This window comes from Eupeodes corollae, chromosome 2 (genome assembly GCF_945859685.1).
Source record: "Eupeodes corollae chromosome 2, idEupCoro1.1, whole genome shotgun sequence".
NCBI lineage: Eukaryota > Metazoa > Arthropoda > Insecta > Diptera > Syrphidae > Eupeodes > Eupeodes corollae.
In genome coordinates this window covers 84,184,444-84,199,079 of record NC_079148.1, presented here as the reverse complement: position 1 = coordinate 84,199,079, position 14,636 = coordinate 84,184,444, and the positions used below count along the sequence as shown (strand labels likewise).

Below are 14,636 nucleotides of genomic sequence, written 5' to 3'. Positions count from 1 at the left end.
CATGGGGGAGGGTCAGTAATGGTGTGGGGTAAGCAATTTTAAATATTTATGAAATCAAATTTGTAGTTGGGCTTTTTCAAAGGCTCATTTTCTCGTCAAGGCGTGGGCCCGATTTGTCAAGTAAGCGGCCGGATGAATGCCCAAATGTATAAGGGCATTTTGGAAGACCATATGCTTCCACATTTGCGGACGAATATGCCTGAAAACAGCTTATTTCAACACGACAACGACCCAAAACACACCAGCCGTTTGGTAAGAAACTTCTTAGAAGAGAAGAGGGTTCATGTTTTGAACTGGCCAGCACAATCTCCCGACCTCAATCCCATAGAGAATTTATGGGATCATGTAGATCGGGAGATAAGAAAGCGAAATCATTCAAATTGTACCGAGTTGATGGAACAAATAAGGACTGAATGGGAACAAATACCTGCGAGCTATTTGGTGTCGTTGATTGACTCAATGCCTAAAAGGTTACGCGCCGTTATTGCCAATAAAGGTTTCGCAACAAAATATTAAAGTATGTAAGTACAAAATTTCTTCAAATAAGATGAATAAATACGTTATTTTTAAAATTTTCCACGAATTTGCATTTTTTTTGCTTGGCTTAAGATCAAAGTTTAGGAACATTTTTTACAATAACTATTTTCATGGAGTAAGATTGGGTAAAATTCAAATCTATTTAAAGAAAAAAATTAATTTGAACATTTTATGCTAAATTTCAAAGTATTATAATTTAAAATAACTTAGTTCTTGCTAAAGATTGTACCATACTTTTTCGGTTGCATTTTTTTTGCTCGGTACTGTATGTATGTACATACATACATATATACCCGTCAAATCTTCGGTCGATAAGTCTTCTTCCGAGCAGAGAAGGACGGAAGCAACAAAAAAGACGAAATCAAGACCTGGTGCCCACCAATCTTCACTAAAGGTGTATCTTCAAAAACTCTAATGGATTTTATAAGTAAGTCTAAGTTTAGTTTAGATAATATTAAGTTTATTTCAACGGGTTTTGGTAAATTAAAAATTTTTGTAAGGGATGTTGAGTTACATTCTTTTTTTATGAAACACTTCACTGAGTGTAAGATTGAAGCTTTCTCCTTCACTCCTAAGCAATTGAAAAAACACAACGTTATTTTGAGAGGGTTATCAGGAAATTTCTCTCCTCTTGAAGTTCAAGAAGAGCTCTTAAGGCTGGACCCCTCACTTAAGTTAATGGTTAAAAAATTCGAGACCAAATGGTCAAAAGAAAATGAATTTCCACTAGATCTTTTCCAATGTGTCCTGGGGGATAGGGAAAGTTTGGTTAAAGTAAAAAGTTTTAAGATGTTGTTTAGGCATAGCATTAAATGGGACTCAATCAGAAATTCGGGTACTAGGCAATGCTACAAGTGTCAGCGTTACGGTCACGTATCTGAGTATTGCTCGTTCGCACCTAGATGCGTTAAGTGTCTGAACGACCATGAGCGTGGAAAATGTGAGTTAGACTCAAAAAAAGAAAACGACACCGTAGCTTGTGTTAATTGTGGCTTGTCGGGTCATCCGGCTAGCTATAAAGGCTGTCCAAAAAGATTGGAAATGCTAAAAAAAAAAGAAGCCACGGTATATGCAGCCAAATCCCGAAAAGAGGGTATTAAAAATGCGGTTGTGAACATGGTAAACAAAGTGCCCAAACATTCTTTCTCCTATGCTGATGCAATAAGAGGCGGTAAGGTTTCTGCTCCGACTGTGCAGGTGCAGAATGTTTCAAACACTTTTTATAAAAGTGAGATGTCCGACTTCGTTGAAGAATCTCAAAAACTGTTTGGTGTACCCATTCACCAATTAATTTCCAAAATTAGAGAATTCTGGCCTAATTATGTAAAGCTAGAAGAACACAAAAAACCAGGTGCGTACCTGTGTTTTATTGCTTCCCTCACCCCCCCTTCACCATGAATTTAAATCTTATAACAGCCAATATATACTCTTTTATTTCATACGACAAACAAATAGAAATCGATCTTCTTCTAAAAGATACTTCACCGTCTGCTATACTAGTGCAGGAAACCTGCTTACAAAAAAACAAACAAAAATTGCGTTTCAATGATCATTATGACTTCATAAGAAACAATGACGGGAGAGGAACCGGAATCTTTTTAAAGAATTCCTTCCACTCTTCACAAATTTACTTTTCATGTCCAGTAATCTCAGCAACAATAGCGGCCATACCCATTTATTCACATAATATTTGTAAACAACTTGCTCTCGTTTCCATTTACATCCCTTGCAACATCGGTTCCAATCTCATCCCGGCTTTAGACAATCTTCTCTCTTCGCTGCAAAATTACGATTATATCGTCATAGGCGGTGACTTTAACTCGCGACACACCCTATGGGGTGACTCAAAAATTAACCTTAACGGCTCCCACTTTGCACAATGGTTCTTGGATGATCATTTCTTGGATTTCGATATTGTTGCTGCCCCAGGTCCCACCCGCCCATCTTCTGGTTCGCATATAGACTTCTTTATGATATCTTCTAATCTCAGATCCGACAATAATTTCCGATGTTTTACCTTAGACTTGATTTCCGATCACTTCTCGGTGCTTTTAAATATACAACTTCTAAACGATTTCACTCTTCCCACCATTCCTCAACCGCATGTTAGTTTTAAAAACACAAATTGGGTAAACTTCAATCGATCTCTCAACACTCAATTAGATGACCTAAACATTCCTACCACAAGAAATTTGTCGAACACAGAAATCGATGAATACATCAGTATGGTTTCGTCGATAATTAACGATTGTGCTGACACATTCAGCCATCATAATTCAAGACATCACAATCATCTAAGAATCTCTGCCGCAACTTTGAGACTGTTCAAAATCAGAAAAGCTTGGAAAGTTAGGCTGAAACGAATTTTCCACAGATTCGGGGATCGTACTGGAGATGTATATGCTGAGTTATCGTCGCGTGTACGCTGTCTCAGCAAAATTATAAGAGATAGGGTTAGATTGGAAATCAACGAGCAGTTTAGACTTAAACTCAGTAGCCTTAAACCTTCATCTAACGTCTTCAGAGTGATAAATCAGATCACTGGCCGCAAAAACAAAGACTCCTCGCTTCCCAATTTATCACACAATGATACGATCTTACGCTCAGCTAGTGAAAAGCTAGAGGCTTTTAAAACTTTCTACACTGAACTCTACTCGCTCAAAATACCTGAAGTAGATGAGGTGAACCTACTTGAAGTAAATACCTTTTGTTATGCATTCTCCTCTTGGAACAACAACCTCACAATTACAAACTTTTCTCCTGAGTCTAAATCTAACTCCGTGGCCAATGAATTTTTTGCTTCAACTAACCTTATCGAATCTTTAATAGCAGCTTTAAACAACAAAAAGTCAACCGGTCCTGACAGAATCTCCAACTTCATCTTGAGAAAATCTAAAAACACTCTAGCTAAATTCATAACTCCATTAATAAATAACTGTATTAATAACTGTTACTTCCCTGTGTCCTGGAAAAATGCAAATCTAATTCCCATAAAAAAAAAATAATAGTGCCAATACTATTTCCAACTTTCGGCCAATATCTCTCCTTTCAAACCCAGGTAAGATCCTAGAAAAAGTAATCCTTTCAAAAATTCAGACTTTCTTTAATGTAGAGCTCACACAAGCCCAACAATTTGGCTTTAAAAGAGGTCATTCCACGGAACACGCCCTTCTTGCTTTTCATGACCGCATTTTCAAAAACTTGAGAGAAAAAAGATGTACTGTCGCATGCTTTTTAGACCTTACAAAGGCTTTCGATGCAGTCTGGCACAACGGTCTACTATACAAATTAAAATTACTTAATTTCCCTCCCTGTTTTATAAAAATTCTACATAGCTTCCTTTCAAATAGATATCTATCCGTTAACTTTGGCAATTTAAAATCATCACCTATTCCAATTCTGTCGGGAGTACCTCAAGGTTCGATCCTTGGACCATTTCTCTTCAATCTCTACCTATACGACTTCCCAAACACTCTCAACAACTCTGAATCTTTTCTTTACGCAGACGATACTGTACTATTCAGCTCTCATGAACGGCCACATGAAGCCCTCAACAACCTAAAATGTCATCTAAACACTGTGATTGCTTTTTACAAAAAATGGGGCATCCACCTAAATTATAACAAATGCGAACTAATCTGCTTTAGAAATGCCTCTGGCAGAGGCCACCATCTAGCCGTGCGCGAAAGCAAAAACCTCAGACTTAACATTGAAGGAAACCCAATCCCTTTGAAGCAAAATATCAAGTACCTAGGAGTACATCTGCACGAAAGACTCAAAATGAACTTCCACGCCAGGATGGCCTTGGCTAAAAGCAAAACAGCTGCAGCAATGCTCAAACTACTTTTGAATTCCAAACACGTCGAAACCAAAACTAAAAATCTAATGTATAAAACCATAATTCGCCCACTAATGGCTTACGGCTTTCTATTATGGTATCAAATAACACCTAGTGTAGCTGCCGAACTGCAAAAGTTCGAAAGAAGAATAATCAGAAACTGCATTTCGAAATGGCGAAAGCCATCTGGGAAATGGTTTAGTAACAAATCAGTATATGATACCTCTGGAATTCCTCCTTTATTAAGTTATCTCATTCAGCTGGCTAAAAGAAGAATTTCAGCTATTCAACACCATGACAACCCTATCCTCCGGGACATATTTTCGGAAAACATAGATTTCGCTATTAATGATAGATTCTATTCATCACCAATTTGCATTCTAAATGAGGGTTCCAACCTTACTCTTCAAATCCAAGAGGATGACAACTTATTCCTGGCTCCTTTCTATAAGAAGCGATCAATCAATAGCTATAGAGGCTAATAAGTATTCTCAACACCCCAAGGAAAGGAAAAAAAAAAGAAATAAGAACGATAAATATATATAAAATGTAAAAAAAAGAAACAAAAAATGTTATACTAAACCTACTAAGACAAAACTGAAATGTTGATTCTTTCAAATACCTAAAAAATTTGCTGTGAATTATAGTTACTATTAGATTTAAGTAACCTAATGTTATTATGTAACAAAAAACAAAAAAAAAAAAAAAAAATTTTTTGCAAAAGTACCTACCTGCTAAAGTAAGACTTAAAAAGGCATTCTTTTGAATACCTACTTGACAAGCTGTGAAATTATTGTAATAAGTACTTCTAAGATTTCTAAGTTACCTAAATTCTAATTGATGTATTAAGTTCCTTTTGGCATATTCAATTTCAAACTAAAATACTATTCCTAGTGTAATATATTAAAATAAGACTCAAATAGGTTTTCTTTTGAATACCTAAAATGGTTGTGAAATTATTTTACTTTACATAAATAAAAATAAATTATCCTAAAGCTATTTTACTAGAAATAGATAATTCTTTCCTATGGAAAACAAAAATCAAATAAAAACTTAAATATAATTTGTAAACAAAACTGAAATAACCCATAAACACTGATGAGTAAAACTATCAAACAAATATGTTGGTAAATAGTTAGTTAATGTCAAATTAAAATAATTTGAATGTATTCTCTTGCCTCATCTATTCAATTCTTCACTAGTACACGTAAACGGTGTAGGAGACAGACATATAGTATCATATTTCTGTCTCATGTTTGCATCTTATTGTTATCCCTCTTTCTTTCTTCTTCTTCCATCTATTTTTATTTTTTTTAGGTTAAGTTAATTCTCATTGCATCGTCTTGTTGAGTGGACGCATTTTAATAATTAATCCCAGTGGATATAAAGCCTAACATTATTTCAGTTTTGTACTGTTAAACAAATAAAATATTAAAAACTGTGTAGCCAGACCACTTCTAAGTCGGCAAATAGAATAAGTACTTTAAGTTTCGTTGTGAATTATACTTATACATAATACAAATGTAATGAAAATGAAATCTCAATAAAAGTTACTACTACTACTACTACTAAGTCTTCTTCCGAGCATCAGCAAAGTTTTCGAAAAAATCATTAATAGGGCTCTGACTAAGTGGGCTGCGGACAACAAAATAATTCCGGATAATCAGTTCGGGTTCAAGGCGGGTCATGACACAATTCATGCTGCGTCTAAACTCGTTTCTGATATCCAATGGAATAAATCAAAACAACAATGCACAGATGCTGTCCTGGTTGATTTGGAAAAGGCCTTTGACACCGTATGGTTAGAGGGTCTTTACCTAAAATTGAGCAGGCTTGGCATTAGCAAGCCATTGTTGTATACATATACTTTATGATATGCTTAACGGTAGAAAGTTTGTTGTCAAAAGTGGCAATGTAACTTCTACCACAACATTCTCAATTAAAAATGGTCTTCAACAGGGAGCGGTGAATTCGCCGATTCTCTTCAGCATTTACACCAGCGATCTGATAGGTAGTCTTACAAAGGCAATTGCGTACGCCGACGATCTAATTGCGTACAGAACGGCCCGAAAGGTTGAGGTCATTAGAATTCTCTTGCAGCGTGATTTCGACAAGATTCAGCGATATTGCGACGACTGGAAACTGAAAATAAATGTCCAGAAGTCAGAGACAATTCTGTTCCGGACTCCGTTGGCTAGGGCGACGAGGGATACGTGTAAGAACTGGCGCAAGATGGTCATCGTTGATCTTCTACCACGTCAGACGAAGAACCGTGGATAGGCGACTCCCGTACAATCGGGACGTCATGGCACAAGGTGGAGAGGAGCTCCTTCGGTTCAGTAGTGCTGTGTCCGAACGGGGCCGAACTGATAGGGTGAAGCAGGAGAACCAATTTTGGTGGCTTCAATCGGCACTTGATAGTGGGTAGTCGAGATGGAGTTTAAGCCTTGGCCGGCTTACATACTTGTTTTATAGTTTTAGGGTTTAGTTTTAAGTAGAATAGGCATGGTGGCACAAAAAAAAATAAAAAAAAAAACAAAAAAAATTACAAAAAAAAAACAAAAAAAAAACATGAAATTTAAAAAACAAACAAAATTAAAAAAAAAACTTACACAAAAAAGACAGTAAAATATAAAAACAAAAAAAGTTAGATTTGCTGCTGTGGTTGTTCTAGTTTTAAGTAGTTTATAGGTAGAATAGGTAGTTTAAGTTAGTTTTAAGTTTTATATTAGGGACCTTATTTAAGTAGTTTTTAAGCAAAAATAAAAAGGATATTGATATTAGTTTTTTTTTTTAATTTTCTAATTAATACAAAAATAAATAAAATTGAATTGAAGTTAAAATAGATCTTAGGGCCGAATAGCATTAGTAGTAAGTGTTATAGTTTAACTTAGAGTGTCCGTATGGGACCATTAAGTTAGTTGTAAGTTATGGATAATTAGGCTAGTTTTATGTATTTTTGTCTAGCTTTAAGATAGGTTTAAGAATGAATTAATAAAAATTAATTTAAAAAAAAAATACATACATATATGCAGTTATTTGCTAAACTCTTTTTGTATTAAATTCTGTTTTTATATTCCATAATGCCATTCCAATTCATTATTGATCAACTAATTCCACATGTATTTGGTAGAACTTGTAGAGAACCCCTGCTAACAAGAGGCTAACAAGCAAAAACAATAATATTTTTTTTCAAAAACATACATATAGTGTTTTTGATATTTTTGCTACCAAATCAGAACTCTCATGTCTCATCGCATCTATTAATGTGTTCGAGTAATATCAGAAAGGACGCGACGTATAATTTTATTAGCATCGAAGATAAGATAGATGTATACTTAAGGCCCAACTATAATAGGCATAAGCTAGCATATGCGCGCATAAGTAAACGTGCGAATACAAAGAATCTCAATGCGAGTGAACATAATGAAGTCTAGCTCCGTTTCGTTCAATTTTTCTCAGTTTTGTTAACTTAAGCAAACTTAAGGCCCAACTATAATAGGCATAAGCAAACATAAGCTTATGTCAAAAACCCAACGAAAATTCACTTAAGTTTGTAAAATTACGCGGATAGCCATAATGCAATTTTGCTCACGTATCTACAGGTCAGATTTTACCTATGCGGCGAGCGACTGGGATCGCTCTTGCTTAAGTTAACGAAACTGAGAAAAATTGAACGAAACGGAGCTAGACTCCATTATGTTCAATCGTATTGAGATTCTTTGTATTCGCACGTTTACTTATGCGCGCATATGCTAGCTTATGCCTTTTATAGTTGAGCCTTTAAGCAAGAGCGATCCCAGTCGCTCGCCGCATAAGTAAAATCTGACATGTAGATACGTGAGCAAAATTGCATTATGGCTATCCGCGTAATTTCACAAACTTAAGTGAAGTGACATAAGCTTATGTTTGCTTATGCCTATTATAGTTGGGCCTTTAGTATGTAGATTCACAATAATGTATTAGATTTTTTGCTGAAAATTCTTTGGTGGTTACGACTTACATATGCGCCGCGTAACAACTTTTACGCTTCCTTCAAGTTAAAGCCTTGTATGTGTATCTATTAATGCTTACTACTTTTGGGTTATGAGTGCCACTTTGTTCACATTAAAACCAACAATCTGTATTTTTGTCTAATAAATTATATATTAATATTATCCCTTTTAATTCATAGTACAATTATTTAATAAAATTATAAATTATTCGCAATTACAAGTCACACAATACATAAAATGTTGCCTCGTGTACCTCCTAATATAATATGCATACTAAGTAGCAATTAGGTATAATAAAATTATGCTCTGACAATGACACAAAAAATACAAATTCAACTTTAACTGCTCAATTAAAAGGGTTTGTTTTTCTTTTTGATTTCTGATATATGTATGTATATAAACATTACGATATATTCTAAAAGTCTATGTTACACTGAATGCTTTGTATTATTAATAATAATTTTTTGTTGTGTATATAATGATTTTTCCTTCTTAATGCTATATGTATTTCATTATAGAAATATAAAGATTCATTTTCGTTTCCTAGATTTTAACAGTTGATGGATATTTTTGTTCTTAAGTTATTGGTTGAAAATGTTTCACTGCATCAAAATAAGTTCCCATGTTTAATTTATTACTGAATTGCACTATGTGTCTGATTTCGTCATTTGTTGTGTTGTTGTAAGCATCTCATTTTTTTTTAGAATGTCACTATAAACAATATTTTAAGCCAATGTAATTTGTGTATTTTTTTTATTTTTTAGTTTATTTTTTGATTTTATGGAATTCCACTATTTTATTTATTCATATGTATGTATATGTAAAATTGCAATAACGAAACACTTTAATAAACTTAATATTTTAAACAGAAAGTTGAAAAAAAAAAACAATAACACCTCACCTGACAAAACTAAAATGTCAAGAATTGACTCCTTTCTGTCGGTACCTACTTTTGTTTTGAAAACAAAAAATATTGTATTACAAAATTTTTAAATTTATAAAATTAAAAAACAAGAAACCCTTTTTTTTAAATAAAATAAAATTTACAAAAACTCTTTACAAGCAGCAGTTCAGCTTTTTCTCTTTTTTTATTGGAAGTAAAACTATACAAACGTATGTATTTGTTAAAAACTGAATTCACTGGTGTACCACTTTAAGAAATAATTTTTGTGAGCTCTATTTGAATTATTTGAGATAAAGATTGTCTTCATTATTCCCTTTGAGAGTTTGACTTAAAATTTTGCAATTGCAATCACTAGACATCAAAGACAAGGCAAACGCAAGTAGTTGAATTCTTTTCATTCAAAACTTTAAGCCCTTGTCTCAAATTGAATTCGGTAAGTGCAATCATTAATAAATTTGAACTATATTATTAACTTACTAGATTGTTTAATATTGAAACGCTGCTAATTGAAAACCGTTATTAGTTAAGTGCTGTAACGTACTGCTTATCCAATCTGCTGAAAGCAGAGTGCATATAAAAAGAAGAAGAATATAGTAATTATAAGTGAAGAAAGACAAACTTGTATCTCTTTGTAAAAAAAGGGAACAAAAGAACTTAACACAGTATAAAATAAAACAAATAAGATTCCAACAGTTATAAATAAATATATTAAATAATCAAACGAAAAACATACATAATTATAATGTATACAATATTTAATGAAATAAGCTTAAACAATAATAATATTAATAATAAAATGTATAAAAATCAAATAAATATGTTCACTCTGTGATTACATTTTTGGATAATTCTTTTTTGTATAGATTTTATTGTTTTATGTATAATTTTCATGTAAAAAAGATATGTAATATCCCACCTAGAATATTAGTTAGCTAAATAAATCCAAGAAATAAATCGAAACTATGTATTTGGTCAATTTTGTTAAAGAATTATATTATAATATATATTATTTTTTAATGTTATATAAATTTTGTGATGAATATTTTTGTTGTTTCATGGTTTTGATTTTCATTTCAAGATTCATTAATCTGTTTGTGTTTTCTTGGTTCTGTTTATTTTTCAGTATTGCTGTGTTTTGCTCTAACGTTTATAAACCTAACACTTTATGCTACTCCTATCTTAAGTTTTATATAAAAAAAAAACAGTATAAGAAAACAATATGTAAATTTTGCCATCAATTATACATCTTAATTGCTACTCCTTGTGACATTGTCATGCTTATTTGGCATCTTTAGCAAACGTTTTGTGCGGAATTCATATGCTCGCCGACAGAACATAACTAGTTCCGGATTTGTGCTTTCTGGTACCGCTCGTGGGTTGAAGAAATTGGGCCTTTTTGGTACGACTGTAATGTCTTGGATATCTTCTTCGGCAGCCCTTAATCTACGACGATATCTAAAATAAATAGAAAAACACCAACAATCATTAAGATACATTTTTCAAGTTTGATAGAAGAAGGATACATACCTACAATACTCCCTAAACACCAAAACGTAGCACTTGTCTTCTATGCAAGCGACAGAATTGTGATCGCGATGGCGTGATGCATACACCTCATCGGGACAATCGTTTCTTAAACGTCCCTGTTCTGTATGTTCCGGCCTGTAATACCATAGAAGCGACATCATCATTTCTCCTGAAAATGTTCAATCATTAAAAAGTTTATGTGGTATATATGGTATAAAGTATATATGGTATTTAAAAACAAATATAGAAGTTTTAAGATTTCACGTACCATCTTCAGGGTTCTCCCATAAATAGGCAACTTTAGCAACATAAGGCAATTCATTGTCTTCATTGGCCTTAAGCAGCACACAATCTCTAGGTCTGATTATATCTCCCTCAGAATGACGCATAGCAGGATAACAAGTTCGTATAACGTGTGGATCATCGCTCTAGAACAAAAACAAAATATGCTATTTTAATTGAGATTTTAAACAAAATTATCTTAAAAATATTGCAGATGCTTTTTTGTTACCTATAGACGTTTGAGGTGTTTAAATAGAAATAAACAACATTTTCGAATGATGACAGTGATAGTTATGCGTTTTTCCCCTTTACACAAAAATAATAAAACAATCTTTTCTAATATATACCCAACCACACAGCAATAGTTTCATAAGCCATTAATGCAGAACAAATAAGAAAAGTAACTGTTGAAAATGTTATACTTATTCAGATTAAAATTGTCATCAAGGTTATGTAGCTGGGAGAATCAAATCATAATTGTTCTAAGGTTTTTTTATGACCTTAATTCGAATTTTCCTACAAAGTCAATTTATTATGTCAGGTGTCAAGTATAAGTTCAACCCTTTATGCGAAAAATAACGAACGCAAAACGGTTCTTGAAATGCAATACACAAAAATATAAATTAAACTTTTTTTTTTAATTTGAGCACGTACATATATATATATCAGTACCAAAAATTAACTCTAAAACGAAATACTGAAAACTATATAGGAATTCAAAGTTTTTCAAAGCTTCAGATAGATAACTAATAAGACTCTACGAAAACTAATTGAGATAAAAAAACGATTTGTACTGTGAAAATTATTATACAATATTTTCAGAATTACTTTGCAACAAAACCTATTTTTTTTTTTCATTTTTAGAGAGTTATATTTCGAAAACGTTACCTAATAGGAAATTATAATTTGAGATTCATATTCAGGACAACATATGTATTTCTTTTTAATGTTTTGTTTGTGTGGCTGCAAAAATTCTTAATTTTGATGACCAGTGTTTATATGAAAGTTATTATAAAAATAGAACTTACATTAAGAAAAACAGCACCTTGGAATGGCTCACCCTCCCAACGCCAGCCGTTATTCCATTTTGGCACTACATCAGGTCTCGTAGGTTGAATAGTTTCATCGACCTCAAACGAAATGGAATGTTTATGTTTGGGTCTTTTACGGCACCCAAATTTCGATCGCGAACGTATTCTTTTCATGGTTCCGTTATGCCTTATATATCGTGGTATTGCCGGACGCAAAAATACGAATTCGGAGGGCGGAAGTTGTGGTACTGGTAGAGTAGCGGCATTTGAACTCAGTGACGTCGAATCTGTTTCAGCCTCATCGCTTAGAGCCTCTTTACTTCCTGACGACGCAGTGGGATTCATAATAGGTGTTTTTGAAAAATCATTATTATTCGCCTCTGAAGAATTGTTATTATTCGAAATCAAAGTCTCATCATGATCTACGTTTATGACACGATTCTGATCAACTTCGGATAATGGGGCAGGTGGTATAGAACTTTCCGTTTGACTCTTCAACTTGTTGTTTTTTCTGTTTATAGTAAAAGACTTGTATTTTTTGTGCGTTTTGGATTTCATTGACCCTGAAAGATTCAAGGATAATTTGTTAGTTTTGGTTGAGGTAGACGAAGAACAGTCCAATAGCTCCGCATTGAGTAGCGATGAAGATGGCTTCTTGGTTTCTGACTTTGAACGCGCCTCAGTCGTCTTTGATTTTTTCATTTTCCGCCCAGCTGTTGCACACGAAGGTATAAAATGGGTTTCTGGTTCAGAGAAATATCCTCTTGCAACCAATCCATTGGACTTTTCATATGCAGTGATCAATGACCGATTACTATTAAGTAACAATGATTTTTTGAGTTTTTCTTTTCTAGCAGCATGCCGCCTTTCAATGCGCTGAGCTAATGCTGCAAGTCTCTTTTTTTCTCGGATTTTTTCCATTCTTTGCTCAATGGCAATAAGTTTTTTCTTCCTTAATCGAAGGCTTTTCTTTTGTTGATCTGTAAGTACTAGTTTACGTTTTCGAACGACACTGTTTCTCGAAGACTTTTTCAATTTGCCGAAACGATTCCGTTTTTCAACTTTTCGACTGAGGCACAAATAGGACTTGGGTTCTGTTTGTTTGATGAGGCTTTTGTAGCTGTTTGATGGAGATTTCTTACACTGATTCTTGTGGAATTCGAGAATTTTTATGCGCTGTTTTGGCCCATCCATGGTGGGACTTGTTATTTCAATTTCATCATCTATAACTGATTCTGTACTGGAAACTTTAATATCTTCAGACGATTCTAATTCTGTTTTGATTTTATCCAAATATTCCCTTTCGTTGATGCTACCCGGCAAAACTATTGTCAATTCATCATCCTTTTCTGTTTTGATTTTTTCAGATTTGATTTTGGTTTCCAGCGTTAATGGAACACATTCTTCGCTTTTGTTATCAACTTTGTTGTTAGAATGAATATGACTAGACAAATTAAGTGCCGGGTCGTTTTTGTCAGCCAATTGCGTGGAAGTTTCTTGTGGTTGTATTGGATTTTTATTAATCTGTTGTGATCGAACCGGATTATGCTTGACAGCTGACCCAGCATAAACCATTTCTCGAGCCATAGTTTTTCCTATTCGAGCTTTTCTACCGACTAAAATTTGTGTGGGCAAACAATTTGTAAGGGAAGCCGGTGAAACAGTGAGATCAAAAGCTTCAATAGTACAAACAACATCATTATTGATTGTGTTCATTTTTGCAGACTCTTTGTCCAGCAAAACAGCTTCCTCGATTGGCTTTTCATATGCCAAAGGAGGTGTAGGAGGCTGTATTACATCCTCTTCATATTGATTGATTTTAGAATCAACATCTATGTCCTCGGACTTAAGCTCGGACTTAAGAGGTTTTAAAAGTTCAATTTCATCACAGGACTGCACATGACGATCACGATGATGGTGCAAAAGCGTATGATGGTGTGGATGGTGGAGAAAATGGTGATGGGCATTTGTGGCGGCACCCGCATCCAATTGTTGATGCATTATGTTGCTAGTATTATTTGTAACTGGGCCTCTACTGATATTCAACTGCTGTTGTTGGTTGCTACTATTGTTAGCAGGTACAGTTCCATTGTTAAGCATAGCTGACACTGGGAGCACATTGCTGTTACTGCTCTTCGAATTCGGAGTCGCAGCCGATTTGCTAATCGTGCTGTTGACTATATTCGCTGAAACTGCTGGTGTCATGACTGCTGCTGTAGCAGCTGTGGGATTGCTGATGGTAGTGTTGATTGTTGGTTCTGTATGGTTGGTATTGTTGCTGCTGGTGTTGCTACCAATATGAGGCCCAGTATGGACGTTTTTTGGACACGACTGTTGCATTGGACATGGACATTGTGGTGGATATTCTAAAAAAATAAATATGTCAATACAATTAATTTAACAATGAGTATTATAAACATTCGGTTTAATAAAACAAAATAAATTAATCGAACTTGGAGTGGACTTAAAATTATACAAAATTATGTAAATAATATTTTTTTCTTTTTCTTTATAGGTACGAT

General features: G+C 33.9%; 1 protein-coding gene across 2 annotated transcripts in view; it reads right to left on the bottom strand.

Annotated features, from left to right (window-relative positions):
* Positions 1–8,497: 8,497 nt before the first annotated feature.
* Positions 8,498–14,636, bottom strand: part of LOC129944512 (uncharacterized) — a 171,766-nt gene continuing 165,627 nt past the window's right edge. For both annotated transcript variants that reach the window (XM_056053990.1, XM_056053991.1), the window contains 4 exons: positions 12,112–14,480; positions 11,070–11,229; positions 10,802–10,970; positions 8,498–10,729 (listed from right to left, as the gene is read on the bottom strand). In XM_056053990.1, the coding sequence (XP_055909965.1) occupies positions 10,522–10,729; positions 10,802–10,970; positions 11,070–11,229; positions 12,112–14,480 (2,906 nt within the window). In that variant the 3' untranslated portion in view covers positions 8,498–10,521. The remainder of the gene's footprint in view (positions 10,730–10,801; positions 10,971–11,069; positions 11,230–12,111; positions 14,481–14,636) is intronic.